The sequence below is a fragment of the Hemiscyllium ocellatum genome, chromosome 10, assembly GCF_020745735.1.
Source record: "Hemiscyllium ocellatum isolate sHemOce1 chromosome 10, sHemOce1.pat.X.cur, whole genome shotgun sequence".
Taxonomy (NCBI): domain Eukaryota; kingdom Metazoa; phylum Chordata; class Chondrichthyes; order Orectolobiformes; family Hemiscylliidae; genus Hemiscyllium; species Hemiscyllium ocellatum.
The window spans coordinates 11,486,102-11,512,213 of NC_083410.1; the positions used below are offsets into that span (position 1 = coordinate 11,486,102).

Below are 26,112 nucleotides of genomic sequence, written 5' to 3' on the forward strand. Positions count from 1 at the left end.
CCGAATATAATGACTCTAATGTTTTTGTCACACATCAGTGAATTATCTGCATATCTGTTCCCTGCTGACTATTTGACAATATCACTGCCCCTTTTTATTCCTAAGCTCTATCCACAAAGCCTCATTTGAGGACCCTCCCAAGGTATCATCCCTCGCTACTGCAATAACTGACTCATTAATTAATAATGCGATATCACCAACACTTCAACACCCTGCCCTGTCTTGTCTGAAGACCCTAACATAATTTTGAGTTGTCAGTCCTGCCCCTCTGTCAACCATGTCTGTGTTGGCAGCAATGTCTCCTTTCCACATATTAATCTGCGTCCTTAACTCATCTGTCTTCTCTATAATACTCCTAATATTAAAGTAGAGGCTGTCCAATCTCTCCTTATTCCCTTGAATCACAGCAAGGCTGAATTCCCTCCATTCTTACTATATTATGCTGTGTCCCTATTAGAGTCCCTTGCCCTTAATAAACTAATTTAAACTCCTCCCAACAGCATTGATAAATCTACCCACAAGGATGATGGTCCCATTTTGTTTCAAATGCAGACCATCCCATTTGCACAAGTCCCAACATTCCTGGAAACAATCCCAGTGAGGCAGAAATCTAAAATACTCCTGAGCCACACATTCAATTGCATTATTCTCCATTTGTTTTTCATTGTCAATTCATCAGTCTCATTTTCTATGTGACCGTTGCTTACTTTGGCTACTTACTTTCTTTATCATATTTGTAGAAGCACAAACTGTGTGTTTGTTACTTTTTTGCCAGATTTCTCTTATTCTAATGTGTCCACCCAAGTGAGTATTTTCCTCGTCTTCTGATTATCTAATAATCTTCACAGCATTGTGTTTTCTTAGTTAATTTGATGTCATTCTTCATTATAGAGATGTACAGCATGGCAACCAGATATCCCAACACAATCTAGTCCCACCTGCCACCTCCAAACCCTTCCTATTCATATACCAAAGGTGAGGGGTATTTCATTCCATTACACTCCTGACTTGTTCTTGTAGATTGTGGACAGTTTTGTGGAGTAAGGAGGTGAGTTACTTCGTATAAAATTACGAGTCTCTGACCTGCTGTTGTAGCCATCTTACACCAATGCTAGCCCATTTCAGATTCTGGTGACCCACCAGATATTGTTGTGAGGGATTCAGCGGTGGTAAAGCAATTGAATGTCAAAAAATGTAACTTGCTTCCATTATCTGGGAAGCTATCTATCACAATAAAGTAAACGTTGTTGGAGAAGTGCATCACTTGTTCTAACAAAGTAGCTCAAAGATTACATACTTGACTTTTTGAGAAACATGACTTAAGACCCACCACTAAACTAAAAGACTATCAGGCAATGTTTCTATACATTACTAAATCTTGGACAATGTTTAGGCACCACATCAAAGCCTTAGAATAACAGTATCAATGCTGTATCAGAACGGTGTTATGAATTAAGAGTTTAGAGGCCATGTTAATCTCGCATCTAAGATGACGGAGCCATGTCATCAGCATGCTTGATTCAATACTGCCCAGAAAGCTACTTGACTCAGATCTATGCTAGGGAGTATTTTTATACAGGGGACAGAAAAAAAAATTCAGAAAAGATTCAAAGCTTTCATGAAGGAAAGCAGATGCTCAATCATGACAAAAATGGTATTTATCATTTTTTAAAAAAGTATCAAAATCTGGAAGAGAATGACTGACTGACTGAAACCGAAGAAAAGGGCTGCTCATCAAGCAAACAATATATCACTGTCTCTTCTGGCCAACAACCACTGACCTGAATGTGGACCTATAATGCTAACATAGTATTCATAAACAATCTGCAAATCTTTCGCCAACAATGACACTCCACTTTCACCTCAACCATAAGAAAGAATTGTTCTCGACACAAGGAGTCATTGGATAGTCTTAACCTGATGGAGGTGTTTCCCATAGCTTGGGAATCTTGGCAGCTAAAGGGAGGCCAAAAGGATCAGATCCATCAAGTAAGCAGTTTTACACAACCCTTTCCCTATGCATTCTTTATGGTCATGTCATTAAGCGATACATGAGAGCTAGAGTGCTTCCCTATCATCCATTGAGTTTACCTACTTTTCTCCATACAATCACAGCATCTCAATCTAATCTAATCACACCCACCTCAACGTTACATTTAGCCACCCAGATCAAATCCTGGCCATCAATACCCTGATGTTTTCTGTGGCGATCTTGATCAAATCATAGCTTGTGCAATGACCTGATTTCCAAAATAATTTTCAGTCACAGTCCATCAATCCCACTCCTTTCAGATGTCCTCTCTGGTCTTCCACAAAGTTCATTCCAATCCTTTTCTCTGCTCCTTGGCTCCATCCTAGCAAATTGGACCATCCTAGCTGATGCATGTCTTGTTTCTTAATCTAGCTGGCTGTCAACCAGGAGTAAAGATTTAAATAAACTCTTTCCATGAAATTGGGCAGAACCTACAGGAATCTCCGATTGCTAGGAGGGGTTGCCTGATTCAAATTAGAGTCCAAACAATTTATCTTAAAACCAAGATAAACATCATAAAGAAGATCAAAACAAAAATACTCACAGGTCTTCTGAGTAGTTTTTTGAATGCTGGTAGTCTTTTTTGTGTTGAAACGTAATTGTCTAAAATGATAAACAGTTTCTTGAGAATACCATTAATGGCACCATAAGTCCCTAAAAATACCATCATCATTCACAGTATTGACGTGGCTTGCTGAACTGACAACAAGCACAGCTAAGTATTATAACTTAACCTACCTGGTAAATATTCTTGTCTGACGAAAAACAGATGCATCAACTTACTCAGATTGGTTACTTCTGGAGCCTCATCAGCAACCATTGCAACCAGATGTGCTGCCCATCGCCTTCTCTGTCTCAAATCTTAATGTCAAACAACAGACAAGTTTGTGCATTGAGGAGGCAAATACCAGTTACATCAATATTTCAAAGTAGCCATGCAGAGATTTGCAGGAAAGTTTTAATAGAATGATTTCAAAACTAAGAGACTATAACCCATTAGGAAAGATGAACAAGCTGGGCTCTTTTCCCTGGAAAAGAGAGTAAGAAAGGGTCACAAGGGGCTTGAGTCAAAATATTTTCATTTCAGTGGGGGTCTGGAATGAAGGGCAAGGAATGCATTCATAATGCTAGACTTGCATTCCTGATGCAGGATGTTTGAGTCAGGAAATTTCGTAATGCAGCTCACTGTAAAGGCCGTATCTTTTAATTTTTCTGCATTTTGGTTGTGGACTGAAAATGGGAAAAAGGATTGCTATAAAAAAATAAGAATTGTGCAAAAGGATTACTAGATGTTGTAAAAGGAGGGTATACATCTGTTGGAGCAAGGAGTGAGGAAGCAAGGTTACAGACAAGTAGGCGTGAGGTGTACAAATGTAGATTTCTCCAGCATAAAGAAGCTAGATGGTCTGTAAAAGTGAAAAGGGACCACTGAACAAACTTTCCAGTCTTTCCCTCTATCCGTTCTTCATATGCATGAAAATAGAAAGACAAGTGAATTGGGCAGACGAAGACTGGGCAATGTTCGTGCAGACTCAGTTGACAGATAAAGCACATGAAACTTATGCTTTACTGTCAGATGAGGTTTCTTGAGGTTATGATGGCAAAAAAAAATGAGAATCAAAATATATTAAGTACAAAAGAGTAACTTGGGAGAGAACAGGCCCCCTTGGGTTCAGCAAGGCCTCTTATGTGTGGAACCGAGAAGGGTAGGATACTAAAGTAGGATACAAGTATTTTGAATCAGTGTGGACTGGGGAGGATTTAGAAGCTACAGAACTTGGGGAAATAAATAGCGCTACCTAAAAAGAAACCATATTACAAAGGATGTGGCGTTAGACATCTTAAACACATAAAAGTGGAGAAATCCCTGGGACCTGATCAGGTGTACCCTAGAACTTTGTGGGAAGCTAGTGTTGGGATCCTTGCTGAGATATTTGTATCATCTATAGCCATGGGTGAGGTACCAGAAGACTGGAGGTTGGCTAATGTGTCATTATTTAAGAAAGATGGTGAGGAAAAGCCAAGGAACTATAGACTACTGAACCTGACATCAGTGATTGGCAACTTGTTTGAGGAGAATCCTGAGGGGTAGGATTTACATGTATTTGGAAAGGCAAGAACTGATTAGGAATAGTCAACATGGCTTTATGTGTGGGAAATTGTGTTCCACTAACTTGATTTAGTCACTTCTTCAAAAAACTCAGAGGATTGATGAAGGCAGAGTGGTGAATATGATCTAAATGGACTTCAGTAAGGCTTTTGACAAGGCATCACATGGTAGGCTGGTTAATAAGGTTAGATCACATGGAGAAGGGCTTGGTTTTTCCCTCCAGAAAGTTCAATGAAAGTCAAGGTGGTGGTAAATGAGATCGGTGAATATTATACAGAACAACCTCGGTTATCCGAACATCAATTTTCTGAATTTCGGATTATCCAAAAAAGATCCCCAGGTCCCAAAGTTTGAGATTGGAAACTGGACTCTGTTACTACCTGCAGAAACTCTCTTTCCAAGACAGATTGCCTACCAGTGAACTCAGCAACTTCTCTCTCTCTCTGCCTCTGTCATTTATTTTCGTTCTTTCTTTCTGTTTCTGTTTTAAAATATGAAATGATTGAGATTAATTTAATAGGAGGATATGGTTCTCTAGCTCCTGAGATGGGTTTCCAGAAGAGGGTGGAACTGTCGTGTGTGAGGACCCAGAGATAGACAGCATTGCATCCGCTTTGTGCCTCAGCCTTGTGAGGCCGCAGTTTCTCCCGGTGGCAGTGGAGGAAGCGCAGGGCTGGTGGTTGTTAAGGGGAGACACCTGAAGGAGAAGAAGCAAAGTAGAGGAAAAGGTGGCCTCAGAGTCTGGCTGAAAAGGTTGGAGATGGTGGCTTGGTGTACACCCAAGGGTGGTCTTTCCACTGGCTGAACTGTCTCTGTCTGGTGCAAATGTTTAAATATTAAATTAATTCAACCTCCTGTTCATTTTAATTTGATTTAAGATATTTACCCGATTCTGATTAGTTATCTGAACAAAATACTCCCTGTCCATCTCGTTTGGATAATCGAGGTTGTTCTGTATTCCAGTTTCAATGTAAAAAATCCAATTGTCTAGACTAATTGCGTTGGGGTAGTCGAGAAATTACCTGTGATTTATTCCTGGGGAATGATTTAGCTGCACGTGGTTGGTCTTTCTCGTCTAGTCTTAAATTATGAAACATCTCTCCTTAAATTTCTAATCCTATTTACATAACACATTTCATTACCGATTTTTTTTTTCCCCCCAGCCTGCTTTAGCTATCTCATTTTGGATTTCTTTTGTTAAAATTGAAGGTGCTCAATTCAGGCCCATGTTTCTTGTACTCAGACCCCAGATGAAATTCTTCCTGTTATGATCACTATTACCTAGAGGATTGTTCACTATGAGATTTTAGATTTTAATCCTGAATCAATGAATATGACAGATCTCAAGTAGCAGTTCTCATGTCATACTTAACATGACGTGATATGATTACAGCTGTATCACAAAAATTAACCTCTGACAGCCTGCACACCAAAGACCAGTACAAAAGATAATCAGATAAATTTTACTTTCCCCTATTTTCACTTTATTAAATGGTTGTTTATTCTGGTAAAAATGGATAGGAATTTAGGGATAGATGTTGCAGTTCTAGATTTGGAACTAGATTTATTAATATGGGCAGGAGATAAATACACTCAACTTCCTTTAACGTGAGCAATAATGTAGCTGGTGATTTGAATACCATGACAATGTTATGGAGGAATTAAGTAAAGGGATTGTTGTGTTTACAGGGAAATTAGGATACAAATATACACATGTTGAATAGCATTATGAACAAATGAGTACTGACCAGTTTTGATCATGACCCTTCAGAAAGAATATATGTGCTTTTTAGAGGGGACAGACCACCATGCCTTTTGCTTCAGGGCCTATGGATAACAGTGTTGTTTGAGTGTAGTTTGACTACTTTTCTGGACTGTTGCAGTTTTGGTGAAGACCTTCCAAACCAGTACCAGATAAGAAATTTTGAGCCATCTGACTTTTGGTCCATCGATTTTTATATCAAATTTATAGAATGTTTCCAAATGCAATTTGTAACTTTGAATTGGAAAATGACACTTGTTAAGATCTTGTTCTTTCTCTGTTTATGATGTGGAGGTGCTGGTATTGGACTAGCATGTTCAAAGTCAGAATCCACAGGACAGCAGGTTATAGTCCAACAAATTTATTTGAAATTGCAAGCTTTCTAAGTACTGGTCCCTCGTCAAGTGGACTTCACCAGATGAAGGAGCAATGCTTCAAAAGCTTGTGATTTCAAATAAAACTGTTGAACTATAACCTGGTGTCCTGTGGATTTGACTTGCTTTTCTTTAATAGTAGCAGTTGCATTGGTGAGCCTCATAACTGAGTTACTGTTACTGTGTACTGCAGCAGTTTGATGGTTATGCTGGTTACATTGTCATCATTAAGCTGGATATTTTAAAATTCCAGGTTATTATTGATTCCATATTACTTTGTGTGTAAGCAAGAGAATTTGTAAAGAATGAGACTTAACTAGTGGTCGTCAATCTCTTGCTGCATTGACATGGAACTGTTAAGCTTTCACAGCATCTAGTTTTTGTTTTCTTGCTTGCTTGGTAGCTCTTACAGCTTTCTCACTACTTCTGTAAAACTAGTTCTAGCATTTACTTAACTTGTATTTTTATCCTCTGTCTCATTATCTGGTATACTTAGTCTGTGCCTTGTATTCATCAGTGCGCTTGAGACAGAATAAATTAAACTGGATTGTAACAATGAGTTGCACAAATTATTTGAGAATATTTGTTGTGTTTCTGGAATTAGGATACAAATGGTGAAGTTAACATCAATTGTGCAGGGAGCAACAGGCTTGTTTGATCGTAGTTTTTCACCATTGAAATAATGCCCATAACACACACAGACTTGGAGGTATTTGCACACAAAATGCAAAGCTGGCACACGTGCAGCAGGTAATCAGGAAGGCTGATGGAATGTTGGTTCTTCTTTCAAGGAGCACAAGAATAGGAAAGTATTACTGCATCTGCACAAGGTGCTGCTGAGATCTTGTGGTGCACTTAAAGCAGTTTTGATCCCCTTATTTTAGTAAAGACCTCATTTCATTGGAAGCACATCTGAGAAACCTCAAGGATAATCCTTGGTCTGGATGGATTGTCTTATTAACTAAGGTTGAACATGTTGGGACTCCACTCATTGGAATTTAGAAGAATGAAAGTTGATTTCATTGAAACATATGGGATTTTTAAGAGGTTTGACAGGGTAAGTGCTAAGAGACTGTTTCCCCTGTTGGGAAAGTCTAGGACCAGAGATCATCGACTCAAATTGGCACCTTAAACTTTATTTGAAGGCTGAAATGAGGAGGAATTTCTTCTGAGGGTTGAGAGTCTTTGGAACTCCTTAGAACTGCAGAGAACTGTGGGGCCTGAGTCCTTGTATATATTTAAGACTGAGGTTCTTGATCAGTTGACGAATCAAGGATTGTGGTGTAAACACAGGAAGGTGAATGTGAGGACTATCGGATCAGCCATGATTCTGTTGAATGGGGGTAAGGCGCAAGAGGCTGAATGGCCAGCTCCTTTTCCTGTTTCTAATGGTCTTATATGGCCTTTCTTGTCTTCGAGCTGAATTCCAGAGGTGAGATGTGAAGTGACTTTGCTTGACTGAGCCTGGCATATGGGCCTCAAGCAAAATTGAAGCTATTGGCAATTGGGTCAAGATGTCTATTGGCTGAAGACATATCATTGAAACACGCAGCATGGAAACAGACCCATCGGTCCAAATCGTCCGTATCAACCAAGTTTCCCAAACTAAACTGGTCCAACTTGACTGCAGTTGACCCATTTCCCTGTAAACCTTTCCTATTCAAATATTTATCCAAATGTCTTTTAAATGTTGTAAAAAAGAAAATTACAGCACAGGAACAGACCTTTCAGCCCTCCAAGCCTGTGCCAATCCAGATCATTTAGATAAACTTGTAGCTTATTTTCCAAGAATCTGTATCCTTCGGCTCCCTGCCCATTCATGTATCATGTACTCAATACCTTGTCCGATGACTGAAAGCATGCCGTGTGCCTTGTTGACCACTCTGTCGATCTGCCTTGCCACCTTCAGGGTACAATGGACCTAAACACACTCATCCCTCTGTACATCACCTTTCCCCAGGGCTTTTCTATTACCATATAATTTGCTGTTGAATTGGATCTTCTAAAATGTGTCACCTCTCATTTGCCTGTATTGAACTCCATCTGCCATTTCCCTGCCCAACTCTCCAATCTATCTATATTCTGCTGTATTGTCTGACCGTCCCCTTCACTATTTGTTACTCCACCAATTTTAGTGTCATCTGAAAACTTGCTAATCAGACCACCTATACCTTCCTCCAGATCATTTGTGTATATCACAAACAACAGTGGTCCCAGCATGGTCACAGGTCTCCATTTTGAGAAACTCCCTTCTACACTACTCTATCTCCTGTTGCCCAGCTAGTTCTTTATCCATCTAGCTAGTACACCCTGGACCCCATGCAACTTCACTTTCTCCATCAGCCTACCACGGGGAATTTTATCAAAAGCCTTGATGAACTCCCACGTATATGACATCTACATCCCTTCCCTCATCAATCAACTTTTTCACTTCCTCAAAAGATTCTATTAAGGTGGTAAAACGTGACTTTCCTGGCACAAAACCATGTTGCCTATCACTGATAAGCCCATTTTCTCCCACATGTAAATAGATCTTATCCTTCAGTATCTTCTCCAGCAGCTTCCCTACCACAGAAGGCCCACCAGTCTATAATTACCTGGATTATCCCTGCTGCCCTTCTCCCCTTCTGCAGCCCTCTGGGATCTCTCTTGTGTTTAAGTTTGCTGCAAAGATATCTGTTAAGGCGCCAGCTCTTTCCTGTCTCGTTTCCCTTAGTAACCTGGGATAAGTCCCATCTGGACCTGAATATTTGTCCACCTTGATGCCTTTTGGAATACCCAATGCTTCCTCCCTTAAGCCGACTTGATCTAGAGTAATCAAACATCTATTCCTAACTTCAGCATCCATCATGTCCCACTCCTTGGTGAATACCGACACAAAGTACTTATGTAAGAATCTCATCCGTTTTCTTTGACTCCACGTATAACTTCCCTCCTTTATCCTTGAGTGGGCCAGTCCTTTCTCTGGTTACTTTCTATCGTTACTCTCTCGCATTTTATATATGAATAAAAAGCTTTGGGATTTTCCTTAACCCTGTTTGCTAAAGATATTTCATGACCCCTTTTAGCACTCTTAATTCCTCATTTGAGATTGGTCCTACTTTTCTGATATTCTTCCAAAGCTTTGTCTGTTTTCAGTTACCTGGACCTTTTTTATGTATGCTTCCTTTTTCTTCTTAGTCTCACAATTTTGCATCTACCACTTCATTTTTACATACGAACCACCGTCTGGAGGAGGTTGCCCCTTGAGTCCCTTTTTAAATTTTTTTCCTCTCACCCTAAAATATGCCCTCTAGTTTGAACTCCCCTACACTAGGGAAAAGACATTTGCTATTCTCTTTATCCAGGTCTTTCATGATCTTATAAATCTCTAACATCTTTGCTCAACTTCCAATGCTTTAATTAAATTAGTCTCATCTTATGCCTTATAACTCGAACCCTCTCCAATTTAATAATATCCTTCCTTAGTCCGGTGACCAGAAGACTCTACTCCAATAATGGCCTCACCAATGTCCTGTACAACCTCAACATGATGTCCCAACTGCAATGGTCTGAGCAATGAAGGCAAGCATGTTTCGCGAGTTTTAAAATTTGTAGCTCAGGTTGAGGTTCTGGATGTAAGTTTGCTCGCTGAGCTGGAAGGTTTATTTCCAGATGGTTTGTCACCCTACTAGGTAACATTTTCAGTGAGCCTCCGGGCGAAGCAGTGTTGATAATTCCTGCTTTCTATTTATATGTTTGGGTTTCTTTAGTTTGGTGACACCATTTCCTGTGGTGATGTCATTTCCTGTTCTTTCTTGGGGGGTGGTAGATGGGGTCTAACTGTGTTTTACGATAGAGTTCCAGTTGGAATGCCATGCTTCTAGGAATTCTCATGTGTGTCTCTTTTTCGCTCATCCTAGGATGGATGTGTTGTCCCAGTCGAAGTGGTGTCCGTCCTTATCTGCATGTAAGGATACTAGTGAGAGAGGGTCATGTCATTTTGTGGCTAGTTGATGTTCATGTATCCTGGTGGCTAGTTTTCTGCCTGTTTTGTCCAATGTAGTGTTTGTCACAGTCCTTGCATGGTATTTTGTAAATTACATTAGTTTTGCTTGTTGTCTGTATAGAATCTTTCAAGTTCATTAGCTACTGTTTGAGTGTGATTGGTGTGTTTGTGAGCAACCATGATGCCAAGGGGTCTGAGTAGTCTGGCAGTCATTTTAGCATGCTAAAAGCCTTAATTACCCTGTCTACATGTGACACAACTTTCAAAGAGCTATGTACCTGAATCCCTTAGATCTCTCTGTTAAACAACACTCCCCAGTGGCCTACTATTAACTGTATAAGTCTTGCACTTGTTTGTTTTACCAAAATGTTATATCTCACATCTATCCAAATTAAACTCCATCTGGCACATCTCAGCCCATTGGCCCAATTGATCAAGATCTCTTTGTAATATTAGATAACCACCTTCACTGTCCACTGTAGCACCAAGCTTGGTATTATCTGCACACTTACTAACTATGCTTGCTATATTCTCATCTGAATTGTCCATATAAATAACGGTGCACCTAGTACCAATCCCGGTGGGACACAGCTGTTACAGGCCTATGATCCAAAAAGCAACCTTCCACCACCAGCCTTTGTCTCTTACTATCAAACAACTTTTTGTATCTAATTGGCAAGCTCGGAGTCTCATGTGATCTAACTTTCCTGATCAGCCTATGATTTGGAATCTTGTCAAAAGCTTTCCTAAAATCCATGTAGATAACAGTTACTGCTTTGCCTTCATCAATTCTTCTGGTTATATCCTCAAAAAAACTAGATCAAGTTTGCAGAACAATTTCCCGTGCTAGCTATCCCTAATCTGTCCTTGCCCCCTCCAAATGCATGGAAACCCTATCTCTAAGAATCCCCTCCAGATATTTCAGCTGTAGGACTTAGACCCAACTATCAGCTGTTTGGTCAATAACCTTGTGTACAACGCAAGGTCAGAATTGGAAACATTCACTGATGATTACAATCCTTGGCCTCATTCACATGCATTGGATACTGAAACTGTCAGTGTTTATGTTGCAAGACCTGGACAGCATGCAAGTTCGTGCTCATAAAATGATAGGTAATATATGTTCCAACCATCACAGCATTCACTAATATTGCCATTGCTGAATAGTTGTCCTGGTGATTGTCATTAACCAGAGACTTGACCAAACTAGATGATAAATTCTGGAGTAAAAGCAAATGGCTGGAGAAACTTAGCTTTGGCAACATCTCTGGAGAGCGAAATAAAGTTAATGCTTCAAGCCTGATATGATTTCTTTGAACTCAAGGGTCTGGGAAATGATGTTTTTTTTAAATTGTTGACAAAGGGGGAGAAGGAGCAAGTAGAACAATGGTAAGCATCCAGAACAAAAGTGGTATGGGGGTTGGTGGGATCAAAAGAGAGGTAATCTAATGGAAGACAGTGTTCATGTAATGTTCATTCAGCATGAATACATCAAAATTCTCTTTAGTGCCATGAGAGCTTGGTTTGCCTTTTGCTCTGGGCATCTTTTACCATTTACCCCCTTTTCCCTTTTGTCAACAACATGAAAAGAATGAAGTTCCAGATTCCTTCAGTCCCAAAGAAGTTGAATTGGACTCTTTATCATGTTCATTTCTCCACAGATGCTGTCAGATGAGTTTGTACAGTACTTTTGTTTTTATTTTTGGTCTCCAGCATCCCCAGTACTGTGCTTGGCTTTTAAACAAATACTGTAGCTCAGAGGCTGGGGAACAGTGCCACGGATGGCTCACTTTCACCTTCCCTTTCCCTAAGCCTATCCACCACCTAAGGTATGATTAATGGACTGTTATTCACCATTATCCAACAGTAATCGAACTTTATTCAGCTGACTACTTTGGAAGTCTGTGCCTCAGAGGGGTGGTGATTGGAGTTGTTGAATATTTTTGAAGGTGGAGGTAACCTCTTATTATCCAAGGGAATCGATGTTTATCACGAGTTGGGGGAACGTTAAACTTGAAACATAGCAAATCAGCCATGACCTTCATTGAATGATGGAGCAGGCTTGGTCCAATTGGCATAGTTGTGCTTATTCGCATTTTATTTTTCTCCTTTTTAAGTAATAACTTTGCAAGAATTAAGTAATTGTTGAATTTGTTTCCTCGTCCTTTTTCATGTAGACAAAACCATTTTAAAGCAATTTGCTATTTAAAGTAATTCCTCATACCAACAAAGTATCTGCAAATTGGTGGAGAAATGCATATCCTTCTGTTGTAGCAATAGCCTTACTTAAAATCTGACTCACTTAGTCAGAATTCTTTGTGTTCCAAAATTGTTGAATAAATGCTAATTGAATCATCCCCTTTTGTGATGCTGCCTAACATCAATAGATGACCTCCTATCAATATAACAGATTACTATTTATAAAAGTTTGTTTTTTTTTTTAAAAACGTTGTTGTGCTATTCCATGAATATTAACAAAAAAACACCATGTTACCCTTTTGGTAACAGAACTTCCAACTCTTTCCCAGAAATTCTTGCTAGTTTATAAAGTATAGATCTACGTAATAACAGGTTAGGGTTTCATGTATTGCCAAAATGTAATTTGGAATCCATTCAGAACATTGTTTGCATTTGACTCGACATGATTTTTTTTTTGGGTAAAGTTCATTTGAAATTAAAACACATTGATTCGGTTTCCTTTGTTTTGGTATTATTTGATCATCTGCTAGTACCGGATGACACACACTATGGCTTCTATTAACTAGATGATAGCTCTTTGGCTGAAAGCTACCAAGGATTTGAACATTTTTCTGAATCAATTCTCTGGTTGTTTTTAACAGCTTCTCACTCAGTAAAGGACAGATCAGAAGTTTAAAGGAGTAACAGAACCTCTGTTGCTCTAGTTCTGATTCAGTGAGTTGGTAATTCTGTCTACAGAAACAATGAATGACTTTGGTTTCTGATAGTCTTGTTGCAAAATACCACTTTGAAGATCTGTTAAAAGTTGAAATCCTTTTATTCAAGAGATGTTAAAAGCCTATTTGTTGAATTTTTGTGTGGTATGCAGAATTTCAAAATTGACTGTTTGGCTTCCATGGAAAGAACTATTCCAACTTTCATAGTGATTATAGCCAAATATTCCTCTTGTTCCTAGGGTGAGGCAATTTTTCAATGCTGTAAGCCAGCATATTTTTATACGGTGATGCAACTTAGGTCTGTAGTTAATTATAGTTGGCTGTTTGACAGGGTATTATTATTCGGTTGCAAGTAATCTATGGTTTTAGTGTGTGAAAGACACTACTCTAGAATTCCATCTTGGTGTAGCTTTTAAATGATATGCCCAGTTTTGAGTCCATGTTTGAGAGTTTGGATCTCTGACCTGGAGAATAAATTCTTTGAGTTAATTGATCATTAAAGTTGATCATTACAAGTTGTTGAGGTTCAGGAGTAGCAACCTTTAGTGTTTAAAGGCTTCTTTAATATCTTGGACCAAAGATAGACTAACATTCAATTTTTAAGGGAAGTTATCACAGAATAACAGTTCTCAGTAAAGAACATCAATAAGTATTAAGTTCCAGTGTTTCTACATTGCATTTCAAGGTAGCGCATTCCTATTCCTCCTGTTGAAAAATACTGCTCTGCAAAATCCCCATGGGTTCTTCGATTTGCATTTCAAGGGCAATTAGGGATGGACTATAAATGCTGACCCAGCTGGCGACATCCACATCCCATTATCAAATTTGAAAAAATTATTTTGCATTTTTGGAGAGACTGGCAAATTGGACTTTAATTGGTGGCTTTCTCAATTATTCTTCATTCCTGATGCTAACTCGTAAGTGTTTGTTTCATTACTTGTGGTCAATTTATTTTAAGGGCAATGTAGGATCTCCATTCATGAGTGAGGACAATCTGAAGGGTGTATCATGCAGCAATTCCAAATAGTCAGAGGGAGGGGATTCTTGTGTGCAAGATTTGCCTGTCTTGAAAATATTGGTATCCGTATATTTCTCTCTCAATGTCCTTGCAGTCTCAAAAGAGACATTCAAAGCATAGGTGAGGAGGGAGATGTAGCAGGGACTCATTCTCATGTGTAAAGTGCCTATTTGATTTTTAGCACGTGAGAGTTCAGTGAAATTTTTGAACTGTATGTTCACTTCCAATCTGAAAAATGACCATTTTGAAGTCTGGAGATTTTTCTACTCTTAGAAAACTATTAATCTCTAATGAATTTGCATAACTCAAAAAATTATCCATAATTGTCCTCCACCCTGACTTGTCCTCATTCTGTTTAAAATTAACAAATGAAGGCCATTTTCATGGTAGACTAAAAGAAACTGTAGAAAATCTCCATTTGACCAGATTATTATGGTAAGTGATTTCCTCTTAAGACGAGGGCTGAATTGCTATACAGTATGTAAACTTTTGTTCAGCTCACATTAGCGAAATTATAAGTTAACCAAAAGTGAGTTAAACAAGAGTATTGCACCAATATATTTCATGTATTCACAAAACTCCTTTATCCCCCATCCTTCTTTTGGTTTATTTTCCTTTTACTCGCCTCCTTCATGTCTTCTATCCTCTTCTGTCTTCCATAGCCAATCCCAACCCCCCCCACCCCATGACCTTCTCATCACACTCCACTGCCACCATTTTTTCCATCTAGCTACAGTATAGGCAGTGTCTTGTTTCGAAGCTTTTGGTGGTTCTAACCCAGCTGTTTGTATTTGCGAATGCCCGCTGTTCCATCACTCATCAATTTCTTGTTTTATTTCCCGCTTACGGCCGCTCTGTTGCGAACAGTCTTTCATAGGATATTTGCTAATGGTGAGATACTTCTCGGCTCCTGTGATGTGACTGTGTATTGTTATGTTTGTCTTTTAGCTTTTAAAATGTGTTAGTGTAAGCAATTTATGTTGGGAATGCTTAGCAGTCTTAGCTCTTGCATGAGTGCATGTGTTCACTTTACAAAAGCAATGTTGGCTTTATATGGAGTTTGTAACCCTTGTATTGTAAAATGACGTGAGTTCCATAAAATGACACCTGACTAAGCTTTGTCCTCTTCATGTGGATGCTCCAGCAGTGTCTGGCAAGTGACTGTTCTTTGTCAAGAGTTAATGTTCTCGAGCAAAATGTGTTCTGAGTGAAAATTGTCTTTTGGCAACTTGTTCATGCACAGAACAGAAAATCACCATGGACTTGTAGTTTTTTAATTTGGAGCAAACACTCTCACCGTGTGTGTGTGTATGTGGTGGGGGCAGCGGTGCATCATCCAATTAGCTTTGTGAACTCTGAAGCAGTAATACCCAATGTAGAGTTCTGACGATATTAAAACAACCTTACTCCCAAATCTGAAAAAGATTCTTTGCCCTTTTCATCCTCATCAAGGGCTTGTGGTTTTCATATCTCAAAATTTGAATCACCGTTGAAAATAGTTTGCAAACCACTGACCATTTCGGGTTCCAGAAAGACCAAATCTTTGCAATTACTAAAATATAATGTTTCACAATATGTTTGTATTGATTTTAGTCTGTACATCATTTGTACCACAGCTTCCAACAGGCAGAGCAGAAGGCTCTTCCAAGAAGTAAACATTTACCATGATCCAAATATTCAGAGGATCTTTTTCAGTTGCCATTCTTCAAGACAACGTGACCACTTATTCTTTTTGGAAAAACTACTTGCTGGGAAGCACATTAATTGAAGCAGATAAATTGATGTGATTGGCAAGCTCTGAAATTCCAATCCTGTTGGTGCAGAGAGAGAGTACTTTTATTTTTATCCAGCAATTGCCCAACCAGCTCATTGAGACTTTTTTTTTAGTTAACTTGCACTTTGATATACTCTGTTGGCTTGGCTTAGTGATAGCTCACAAACTTCTTGAATTCTGAAGGTTGTGGGTTCAACCCTAATTTTAAGGCTTTGGTCACATAGCCTAGGTTGGTGTTTCACTGTAGAGAAATTGCACAATTAATATTGTACCTGGCTGTTGGTATAGCAGGATGTGTAATCTCATGATAACCTCTTTTTAAGGGCAAAACACCACTTCACCAGTGAAGTGACCAATACGTATCCCTCAGTCATTGGTTATTGATGTAATTTCTATCTGTGGGACCTTGTTTTGTATATTGTTTGCATAAACACAAAGCAATTGACTTCAAAACCAGCTCATAGAACACAGAACAGTACAATATAGGACCAGAGCTTTCAGCCTTCATGAACTGTGAATCACACTGTAATGTCCCAAGAATGTGAACAGTGCTATATAAATGCAAGTTCACTTTAAATAATTTAGTGTTTCAAAAGTAAACTCTTCATTGCTAATTCGAGACATTCCAGCCTTGTTAAGGGCAGGTGTTAGTTTAGACCAACAGTTTTTGGATATATTTGCTGTTCTCTGTTTTTTGGTGCCAGTTACTGGTCTTGAATTGGATGATAGTTTGACAAGAAAAGTGTTTGCAAGTTTTTGTGAAAATTAATTGTCGTCCACTCCACACACTGGTTCATTCTGCTAATACAGTGCTAATTCCTTAGGGTTGAAATCAAGAAGTCATCTCTTCTCTGGTTCAAAGTTCATGGGGAAAATCATTCTACTGACTTCCTTTGACAGAAGCATCACATGAGATTACCATATTCATGCTTCCATATCACTTTAAAGCATCTTTTGCAGTTAGTTCACGTGGCAGAACCTAACATGTTGGATGGTTTTCACAGATGGCAGATATATTTCTGTACACAATAGAGACACTTTTTTTTTTCTTAATTCTATACAATATTGCCAGCTTTGTCATAAACTTGTGCTTTATGACCCTTATGGAAACAAAATGTTGGCTGGGTTCGAAACTGTGCGAGAAGTTCAAGAACAACATACAAGTCAGTAACAGTATTTAATCCCTTTGACAGTCCACTTTTGTATAAATTGCTGCTAAAGGTTTTGTAAAATGGGTGAGATTATGGATTTTAAAGAATCAAGTGTATCAGTGAAGTAGTTTGCCTGCTATTACAATTGAACAAAACAGAGTTTATACAGTGGAAAAATTACATTTAATTGTGCATGAAGTTACAGTCAGTAGCTCTACTTCTGCTGGTTCTTACTCCAAAACAATCATTTCCACCTGTTCAGGTTTCAGATTTACTCAGTTTATTTGATAACTTTGAATTTTCTTGAATCTCATTTTGATTTTGAGCAAATTGATCTTTAAATAAACTCGTTCTAAATTCCAAATTTCATCAATGCAGGCTTTAAACCAGCATTAGTGGAGAGAGCAAGAGTTCATGTTTCAGATTAATAACCTTGCATCAGAAATTACAAGTAAATTGCCTACACACATGCTTCTTTGATCTGAATATGCGCCACATTTATTTACTATTTCTTTTCTAATGTCTAGCAAAAAGAATTGTTTTTTAAAATCTGTTTTCAGCCATTGCGGTATGCATATTTTGACGATAATTCCATAGTTGCTTCTGATTAGAATTGTACATCTGATTTCTGATCCTTACCATTCCAGATCCAGCTTTAAACAAAAATAAAATCCCCAAACTGCTTTACAGCAGATAGTGTTCTTGAAGTGCTTCCAAAGTCAGTTGAGATGAGAATGAGAAATATGACAGTTTATAAATTATCTAAAACCATTGTGAGACGATGACAAGGCAGACTTGGTAAGCAGCTCTGCTTTCTGTGGTGATCAACATTAAGCTTGCCATCTCAATCTATGAAATATTAATTTTATCACCTTGTTTCTACACACACACACACACACACACACACACACACACACACACACACACACACACACACCCCAAATGTACGATCAAGCTGTATATTTGGTTATGTTTCATCTTGTTTGCTGTCCTGTCAGTATGCTGATCCTAAGCATATTCATCCTTCATGTTTCTATTCAAGAACAACATGGAAAAACTTTTTTCTTTAAGCTTCGGATTGCATATATTACGAGTGATGGTGTTTAAAATGAGGAATGATAGGACAGTGTAGATGCAAATAAATTGTCGCTAGTAATTGAAGGATCTACAGCAAGCAGCCATAAAGTAAAATTAAGTACAAGAGCACGAGAACAGAGCCAGAAGAACTTGAGATCAATGCATTGTTGTTTGAGACCGAAATTCTTTAAGAAAAAAGATTAGATGGGATAATGAAAGCAGTATCAGCATAGAACAGGTAAATGGGACTAGGGCTGTTTTTCTACAGTGAAGGTGAATACTGACATAGAATAGTTGGGCTGAATGACTTGCTTTCCATGTTGTAGGTTCTATATTTAAATGTCCTTTAGCTGTGAAGTATCTACATCAGTATTTCCCTCAACATATATTTTGTCACTGTAGATTTGTTGGTCTCTTGGTTATGCATTATTGTAGTGCCCTTTCTTGAATTTATAAATAGGTATCAAAAAGTGCTAAATTTGTTGAAACTTCTTCAGCTATGGGTCTTTAACTTTATAACGTACCTTACGACAGAGCGTAGATCTTGTGATCATGAATGAGACTATACCTTTGGTAGCCAGTATATATTGTGAGTTATAATATATTCTTGAAATTCTAAAATAGCAAATCTACTAATTTTGAGCCATCTTGGAACATTAGCAATGTTAAAACATTCAGTAAGTAAAATGATCAGTAAAGCATCAGTATTTTAGAACCATTTTTAAGATTTTTTTTAATCAGAATGAGAATTATTTAATTGTGGTCCCTTGAATGTCAGTATTGAGCAAGTGCTTAATAGAAGAAAACATTTTATCACGCAAGTCATTAATGTGCAATGTGGTGTTCTCCAGATTTGAAGGATTCATCCTTTTATCTGTCACTGTGCTTTTCATCTCTTGTGTTGCTGACTTAAGCTTTTCCCTACACAATACATTTTGCTGTTCTGTCTGCTTCTGAACAAACAGTGACTTTGATGCTGGTGTTTGTAAAATTAGTATTCAAGCAAGAATTATCAGGTTCCTGAAACTAAATACGTTGTGTGTTGTTGTCAATTCTTGGAATTTGTACAGCAGAAGAACATATATTCAGTCAGCTTCTGGTTTAAATTGTAAGCCGTGATATGATTTGATGACCATTGTCTCAGAAGTTGCACGTAACAGTGCTGTAGTTTGCCTTAAGTTTCACTGATGTTTGGATTCATGTTTTCCTTACTCACTCTTGGATGGGACATGGCATTTAATGAATTACTGACCTGCCAAAACTGGGCCAATGTCCATATTGACTCGTAGAGCTCCACAAGGCATTTTTAGATAAGTTGCAGTATTGATGTAAGAAAGGCTAGTACAAATATGAACAGAAAACTTTTAACTCGTGTTGGTTGGATGTCAAACTCTCTTGCTCCAAAGGTATGTGTCTCCAATTTGAATCTTACCGAACCGTCGTAATTGAATTAAAAGGAAATACTTCAGATATTGGAGATCTGAAATAAAACCAAAATGCAAAAAAAAACCCCATCCAACAAGAACCTGAAGAAGAGGTCTAATGTACTCAAACACTAACTCTGTTTCTTGCTCCCACAGATGTTGCCAGATGTGTTGTATTTTGTTTTTAATTTCTTCATAATTTAGATTTTGTTTTTAAAAAGTCATTCTCTAACTGTGTATATATTGTTGGTAATGGTGTACAGCACAAAAAGAAAAACATTACATAAACAAAAACCAAAATTGCTGGATAAGCTCAGTAGTTCTGGCAGTATCTATGGAGAAAAAGCCGAGTTAGCATTTTGAGTCCAGAGACCCTTCCTCAGAATCTGAAATAAAACAAAAAACAAAAACAAAATTCTGGAAATCCTCAACACATCTGACTGCATGTGTGGAGAGAGAAACATGGTGAATTTTGGGGTAAAAGCACTCTGAGCTTGTGTCTTACAGGTGTTTGGCTCTGGGGAATTAGAAAATAAGCCAGTTTTTGTGGACTATTGAGCTTCTGATCTGCTATGGTAGATATGGTCTAACTTATGTGGTGGGCTGGTTAAATTTGTTGCCTACCTCCTTTGCTTGAGTTATAGAAATCAAATAGTGTTTCTCCAAGCATAGGTATCCCAACTTTGGAATGATTTAAAACCATGTCACCAGATTTAAATTGGTCCGATTCTTTCCTGGGATCAACCTATTTAACATGCTAGAGTGTTATAATAAAATTCTTGAGTTTTGAAGTGATAACTTATAAAATAATGTGAACATCCGTGCAGGTTGGTGTTCAATTTAAATTCTATTCATCTTTTGTCCTCGGATTCTTGTAGAACCAAGTACCAGTCTGAACTTTCTGATCTGTGTATTTAACCAAACTAACAATTGTATAAATAAAGCACAATTTTAAAAATTGTTCATGAGGATAAAAACCACGTACATTCGTATCTCACCACTTTAAATTTCTAACTTATGAATTTACTGATTTATCAGATGTGACTTCATCATAACACGTAAATGTATGCAAACTTTTCGTTTTTGTTCCAATTTAAAATTGACTAACTGAACTTGTATAAAAATTTATTGTCACCAAAATGGAGTTTTGAAACTAGTTGCAGATATCAGTGACTTGCTCAGTGTTAGCAATTGAACTTTTCCATTTGCTGAAATATTAGGTTTGAAGCACAAAGTTGGTAATAAATCACTAATTTCTAACTAATTAAGTGAAAGCTTTGTTCAGATAAGATATTAAGTAGCCTCTAAAAATAGGAATGGCAGTTTCATGGAAATGATGAAGACAGCTGCCTCTACTTGATATTAGAATAAGTCATGATTTTATTTGGTAGGGATGGTTCTCCACAGTAACAATACTGCATTGTGGGAACAAATCTCCTTTTCAGACCTGCCAAGAAAAACATTGCTATCTGGCACAGAAGTGAAAAACACAGAATTGTCCAATATAATAAAACAAAGAACTGCAGACCCGAGAGATCTCTCTGGCGTCTGTGGGGATGGTGGGAAGCAGATTTGATGTTTTGAGTCCAGTGACTTCATCAGAAAGTCACCAAACTCAAAACATTAACTCTGCTTTCTTCCCACAGATGCTGCCAGACTTGCTGAGTTTCTGCAGCATTTTGTGTTTGTGTTTTTGTTACAGAATAGTCCAAGTTCAAGTCTAAGTCAAGTGGTGGCACGGTGGTTAGCACTGCTGCCTCATAGCGCCAGAGACCCAGGTTCAATTCCTGGCTCAGGCAACTGTCTGTGTGGAGTTTGCACATTCTCCCTGTGTCTGCGTGGGTTTCCTCTGGGTGCTCCGGTTTCCTCCCACAGTCCAAAAATGTGCAGGTTAGGTGAATTGGCCATGCTGAATTGCCCAAAGTGTTAGGTGAAGGGGTAACGGGTCTGGGTGGGTTATTCTTCGGATGGTCGGTGTGGACTTGTTGGACCGAAGGGCCTGTTTCCACGCTGTAAGTAGTCTAATCATTGCAGTCAACAGCCTGTTTTAGGTAAAGTACACTTTCTGTTTTTCCTGAGTATACTTTCTTCCAAAGTTAGGGATCTTAAATTGCCAACTTAATTTGTTTGACGGCTGATAAAGAAGGATTGCTTTTTAAAAGCAAAAAATATGACTGACAAAATAGTTGCAGATCTAAATAGTTAACATTAAGAACTTTACATTGGGAGGCCCTCATTTTATTACGGCTTCACTACATTGAGTTCCAAGCAAAAGTATGAGCCAAATTTTTAGATTCACTACGAATGATATTTTACAAATGAGCTAGGTAATTTGAATGGGTTACTTAAATCTTCATCAGGTTTTCAGTGATTTACTGACTTGACGGTGGAATATTTGGTGGTGTTATTCCAGAAACTGTGTGTGTCCTAGGTTGATCTCTGCTCTTTGCTAAATATGCTGAAGATAGTTGGATCTTGGTTTAGGCACTAAATTGACTTATAAAGATAGGCTGAAATGAGTCATGGCTTTGATTCTAGATTGGTGTTCATCCACATGACTGGACCTTGTTTAAGGACAGGGCCTAGTTTACCTCTGGTGTGCTCCCTTTCATCAAATAAAATGCAACATACTTTCAAATTCACCTAACAGTATAATGCTTATTCCTTCAAAAGATTTGAGCATCACAGCCAAAATCAATGTTTATTGCTTACCCCTCACTTTTCCAGAGATGGTGGTGATGGTACCACCTTCTTGAAAGCGCTAATGTCTGTGTGATGTAAAAGAGAAATTCCTGTATTTTGATCAAGTTGCAAAGATTGGGTGGAGATTATAAACATACTCCTGACTTGGAATTAACTTTGTTCAATATTCCTTTCTGCTGCTACCCTTACTTTTAATAGAGTAGAGTCAGGGGTTTAAAAACTACTATGTAAGAGGCTTTGTGAATTTCTGCACAAATGATGTGCTGATGATGGATGAGATAGCAATCAAGCTTGGTGATTGAGTTGCATATGCAGTTGGAGCTGTTTGTATCTCGGCAAGTGGAGAGCATTCTACCTTACTCCCGTCTGGTATCTGTACATGATGAGAAAGAACTTGGAAAATTTGAGTCCTGCTCTTCATGCTGTTATTCTATGTTGCTGGACCTGTTAAGTATCTGGTAAATGGCATCCTCCAGGATGCTGAAGATGGTGGATTTGACAATAAGACATGGGAGCAGAAGTAGTCCATTCAGCCCAGTGAGTCTGCTTTGTTAGATGATGGCTGATCTGATCATCTTAAGTCTACTTTCCTGCTGCTAAATAATACCATTGCATATGAAGTAGAGGCAATGTTCTGTTCAATGGTGATTGCCTGGAACTTATATGGCACGAGTTATTGCTCTCTTTCAACCCAGTCTGATTGATGTACAGCCCATGTGCATTTGGGCATAAACATTCATTTCCTGGAGCACTGGGAATGGAATTGAACATTGTACTGCATTACTCCCACTTCTTCATGTGTGGAGCAGCTGGAAATGATTAGGCTTAACTATAACCCAAAGGAACTCCTTACAGCAATACCCTGATGCCAATATAATTGCTTTCGAGCAACTAGTGTCTTTTTTTTAACTAGACATAACTGCAGCCAATAGAGAGCTTTCCCTCATTGCTATTGCCTTCAAACTTACTCATGTTCCTTTGTGCCGTGAATGGTCAAATATTGCCCCGTAGTTACCCTGGAGGATGGTCATTTGTTCCTTACGTTTGGAATTGAGTGCTCTGTATCCTGTTTGGACCACGGGTCTGATGAGGTTTGGAGAGAGCTGACCTGTTAGGGCTGAAACAAAGTTTTTAGGGACAAGTCATTTGAGAAAAAGAGCTGTTTGATAATTCTGTCAATAATCTCTTCTGTCAATTTGGGGTGCTAATTAGCTGGATAATATTTGTCCTGATTTCCTGGTCACAGCATACCTTTTGAGCATTTTCAGTTTGATCATGCAGATGCCAGTGCAGCAGCTGTATTGAACAGCTTGGTTAGAATTTCAGAGAATAGTCTTCAGTATTGCAGCAGGATGTTGAGGTCCAAAACCTGAGTTACGTGCAACATGCTGAGCCATTTCTATATCACATGGAGTAAATTTTACTGTCTGAAAATTTGGAATCTATGTAGATTGCTGAGATGGATCATCTACTTGGCTGTTCAGGCTGAAGATTGTTGCAAATACTGAAGTCTTGTCTTTTGCAGTTCTTCTGTACAGTCATTGAGGAAGATGATGTTTATGAAGCTTTCCTCATCTGTTAGAGGTGATTGGCAGGAAATTCATGATTAAAATAACAGGGCAGTTCCTTCTGATTAAAATCAATATATATTTTTGTTCTTTTCAAAAATATTTCATTGCGATACTGGTGTAACCAACATTAATTCAGGTAAGAAATCAATGCATTCAGTGGGGGTAAGAGGAACAAATTGCTTTACATAGATTGAATCCAGTGACCTTTTCTCCCCTGTGCTTCCATTCCTTTGTTAAAAGAATTATAGCCACAATATTGTACCTATTGTAATTTCCAAACATTTTTATTTTTCACAGTTGCACCTGATACAATTAACAACCATGTGAAAACCTGTAGAGAGGAACAAAAGAACCTGCACTTTTTTGCCCCAGAATATGGAGGTAAGCAGCAATCGCAATCTAAGTGAGCTCAATCGTAATAATTTGGATGAAATAGTAATGTTGAACATTTGTTAGATGATCCAAGTTATTTCATTGTCCAATACCAGCTACTGATCACCATTTGATTGACTTTGTTTCCATTGGAAGAAAATTTCTGCAAAAGATGGATTGAACAAATGTTGCGTGCGGCTGAACATGGGTTATCGCTTTTTTTTGTATGTCATAGGAATGTAAGCTCATTTAATGCCTAAATGATAAGTGGTAGTATCGAGATGAGCTGTGAGCTTCTATATATGTCCCATTTGTGGCTTTTACTTGTGATCCATTTGAAGTGCTTATACTGGAGTTACGTCAATTTACTTGTGGGATATAAATAGAATGAATGCCAAGTCTCCTCATTTGCAGATCTGTTTCACTTTTCCTCCCCCTTTCCTTTAAACACAAACCTGTTGTCAGCAGTTATATTTGGGAGCATTTATTGACAAATAATTGATTGGTTTTCTGCAGTTCCATTAAGTAATGACATGGACTGTGTCATTGGTGAAATATTTTTTCCAATAAGTTAATTTTATGCTCTTATTTTAAAATGACATATGATGCATTTGTCTACTTTTCCTGTTCTACTAACTGGAATTTTTTTTTTGCAACACATCCGACCCAAGTTGGAAATTAGATCTGTTTTAAGTGTATTGCATGGAAAAAGGTTACGTGGGTTGAATGTTGTTCCAAGTTCATTCTGAGAAAGGCATCTGTTCCTCCTGAACTCGGACAGCCAGCTCTACATGAGTCAGTCTTGTTCAGAGTTGTATAACTACTTGAGTACTGATGAATGTAAGAATTGATGGTGAAAGTACTGTAAAGGCTTTATCCCAAAAATAAGATTTTAATGACTTGCTTATGATCGTTTAGCAGCCGATACTGCTATTTCCAACTGGGTGTTGGACAAAAGCACCCCTAATGTGAAACACTGGAACTGCTGCTGTGCAGGTGGCCCGGTTTCCAGTTAAAGGAGCTCATACACTAGATATAAAAATGAACATTTGTTGGGATCATGTCCAGATATTTGTAAGAGTGAGTGCAATTTATTGTTTTGTATTGTATATCATTGCTTTGTACAGATGGCTATAACAGGACCTCATTTTGACTCCAGTTGTAATTCAGTAGCCTTCGGTTGCCTGTTTAGTAAACTTCCTAAAGCTATCAACAGCATTTAAGAGTCTGAAATACGCTTGGTTTAGCTGGACTGTATGAATTTTTGGGGAGGAGATGGCCTAATGGTATTATTGCTAGACTACTAATTCAGAGACCTTAGTAATGTTGTGGGGACCCAGATTTAAATCCTGCCATGGCAGATGGTGGAGTTAACTTTAATAAATATCTGGAATTCAGAGTCTAATTGACCATAAAACTATTGCTGATTTACTGGAAAAACCCATCTAGTTTACTAGTACCCTTCAGGGAAGGAAACTACCATCTTTACCTGGTCTCACCTACATATGATACCTGGCCCACAACAATATAATTGACATCTTAACTGCTCTCTGGGTAATTAAGGATGGGCAATAAATGCTGGCTTAGCCAATGACATGCGCATCCCCTGAATTAATTTTGTAAAAATGGAAATTAGAGGAAAAAACTCTTCTTGTTGAGGAAATTGGGAGACTAATAAGCATTATTGCACAAACTAAAAATGGTTCCTCATTCCTCAAAGTTCCTTTACCCAAAGATTTGATTATCACCTTCAAAATCATAAATTCAATTTGACTGAATTAAAATTTGTATTCCAAAGCATCATTTGTGAATTGCATTTTAATTTGTTTGCAAATTTCCTA

General features: G+C 38.2%; 1 protein-coding gene across 1 annotated transcript in view; it reads left to right on the forward strand.

The window, feature by feature from the left end:
- The window catches only part of nrbp1 (nuclear receptor binding protein 1), a 110,069-nt gene that overhangs the window by 46,256 nt on the left and 37,701 nt on the right, over nucleotides 1-26,112 (forward strand). Inside the window, exon 7 of the mRNA XM_060831249.1 lies at nucleotides 24,197-24,280. Coding sequence (XP_060687232.1) covers nucleotides 24,197-24,280 — 84 coding nt within the window. The remainder of the gene's footprint in view (nucleotides 1-24,196; nucleotides 24,281-26,112) is intronic.